This window comes from Odontomachus brunneus, unplaced genomic scaffold (assembly GCF_010583005.1).
Source record: "Odontomachus brunneus isolate Ranch 3 - 2012 unplaced genomic scaffold, Obru_v1 Obru_scaffold_277, whole genome shotgun sequence".
Taxonomy (NCBI): domain Eukaryota; kingdom Metazoa; phylum Arthropoda; class Insecta; order Hymenoptera; family Formicidae; genus Odontomachus; species Odontomachus brunneus.
Window position 1 is genome coordinate 220,038 of NW_022639727.1, and position 2,476 is coordinate 222,513.

A 2,476-nucleotide genomic window follows, 5' to 3' on the forward strand; every position below is an offset into this window, starting at 1 on the left:
CCGGCAAATAGAGGTGCACACCGCCGACCAGCCGTTGCAGTGTATCCTATGGCGCCGGACGCCCGCCGAACCCGTCCAAGAGTACCAACTGCGCACGGTAACGTACGGTACGGCCTGCGCGCCGTATCTGGCCATCCGTGTGCTGCAGCAGTTGGTGGCAGACGACGGCTCTCGGTTTCCTGGGGCAGCGGCGCTCTTACGGCGGTCCACGTACGTGGACGATGTGTTGGCAGACGCCCCCACGGAGGCGGAGACGCTAATCCTGCAGCGGGAGGTGGTTAGACCTCCTCAGGGCAAGCGGGTTTACCTTGCGGAAATGGGCCGCGAATAGTGGACGCGTGTTGAGCTCCGTGCCGGCGGAGAGCCGCATGCCGTTGGTGCCCTTTCGGGACCACGTGGAGCTGGGGACCCCCGTGCTTGGAGTCCAGTGGTTGTCCGGGGAGGACGAGTTACAGGGAACACCTTGATGCGTCCGCAGTCACCACGAAGCAGGGTATTCTGTCCATCATCGCAAAAATGTTCGATCCGCTGGGATGGATCTGCCCCGTATTGATCACCTGGAAAATCCTGCTGCAGGAGCTCTGGATGGCTGGGGTCGGTTGGGACGACCCCCTGCCCGAGGCCTTGAGCGATCGATGGCCGGCTTACCAGCGCGACATCTCCGCCGTCGGGGGTGTTCGACTGCCGCGATGGACGGGGCACACTCCCCGAGCGACCTCGGAGCTACACGGGTTCTGCGACGCCTCCGAACGAGCTTACGCGGCCGTCGTATATCTGGTGGTGAGACCGCCGCGCGGCCCCAGTCGCTCCTGCCTATTGATGGCCAAGAGCAGAGTGGCCTCGGTGAAACGCGTGACACTGCCTCGTTTGGAGCTCTGCGGGACCCACTTGCTGGCCCGTCTTTTGCAGCTCACCAGGGAGACACTGCAGCCTGCGACCATGACCGCACACTGCTGGTCGGACTCGGCGGTAGCCTTAGCCTGGCATCGCGCTGGGACACGTTCGTGGCAAACCGAGTGGGATCGATCCACGAGCTTCTCCCGTCTGTCCCTTGGAGGCACGTGCCCACAGGAGAAAATCCAGCGGACTGCGCCTCGCGGGGCATGTCCCCGCGTTCCCTGCGGAGCCACGAGTTGTGGTGGCAGGGCCCGGACTGGTTGCAACGGGCGCCTGATCACTGGCCCCGAGAGGACCCTGGGGAGGCCGCGCGCTGCCACCTGGTGCAAAACCGGACGTCCGATGCCGGGGCGCACGCCCACAAGCCCGCTCGCGACTGGGAGGGAGTGACCGCGGCATCCTCTTTTCGGAAGGCGCTTCGAATCCTGGCGTATATTCTGCGCTTCCGGAGCTCCAGGGACGTCGAGGGCTATCACCACGCAGGAGTACCGGCGCGCCGAGGATCGCCTTGTCGCCATCACGCAGCGGGCGTACTTCTCCGAGGAACTAAAACACCTACGGGGCGGACGAGCTGTGCCAGCCTCCAGACGCCTGCGCCAACTCCGGCCCACCATGGACGCGGACGGCCTGCTGCGCGTGGACGGGCGACTGCGATTCGCAGACTTGGACCCGCGCCGAAGGCACCCGATTTTGTTACCACGCGAGGCATGCCTAACGGAAAAATACTTAGCATTCCCTAAATGATCTAAAATATCATTAATATTTGGTAATGGGAAAGAATCTCCTATCGTTAAATCATTTAGTTTTCTGAAATCGACTACTATTCGTAGTTTCGTTTTTTCCGATGCATCAGTTTTCTTCGGTACGACTAGTAAAGGTGCATTCCATTGGCTAGCACTATGTCGTATTACTTTATCGTCTAACATCTCTTTTATTGACTTCTTGTTTGTGTTTTTCGGGTAACCGATACGGTCGTATGTTTACTGGAGCTGCGTCAGCTCGTGTTGTAATTTGATGTTCCACTACTGTTGTATGTGTGAGACTATCTCCTTCTAGAAAAAATATGTCATTGAAATTTTCACATATTTCATGTATTATTTTTCTTTCCTCATTATTTAAATGCTGTAATCGTAACTGTTTCTTTAATGTTTCTGTCCGTGCCAGTTGCTTGCTGTTCTTCTGTTCAGTAAGCAAATTTATTTTTGTTATATCTCCGTAATTTCTTCTATAGTGATATACAGTGTGGCTATTTTCACACTGTTTTCGGTGGTATTTATTATTGTTACAGGGCACGTATGATTGCTTGCTTTTATCAAGCAATTTCCCATAAAAATTCCTGGCAAAATCTTCTCTGCCGGAATAATTTCTTCTTTATTAGAGCTTACTGTAGCCTGTATTATATTCTCGCTATGCGCGGGAAGGTTATATGTTTGAAATGGTAATACTAATGGTATTACTAATGGCAAGTTTTGTCCGGAAACTCTCATAGTTCTTTCCTTATAATCGAACTTGGCATGATATGTTTGTAGGAAATCGATCCCTAGTATTCCTTCATAATCTATGGGGAAATCATCCCTTA

The 2,476-nt window shown here is 54.4% G+C and overlaps 1 protein-coding gene across 1 annotated transcript; it reads left to right on the forward strand.

Moving 5' to 3' along the window:
* The first annotated feature begins 516 nt into the window (after positions 1–516).
* LOC116853107 lies at positions 517–1,641 on the forward strand. Its single transcript, XM_032833980.1, has 2 exons — positions 517–1,000; positions 1,355–1,641. Exons 1-2 carry the CDS (start codon positions 517–519, stop codon positions 1,639–1,641), a joined length of 771 nt encoding a protein of 256 aa, XP_032689871.1.
* Positions 1,642–2,476: the final 835 nt, after the last annotated feature.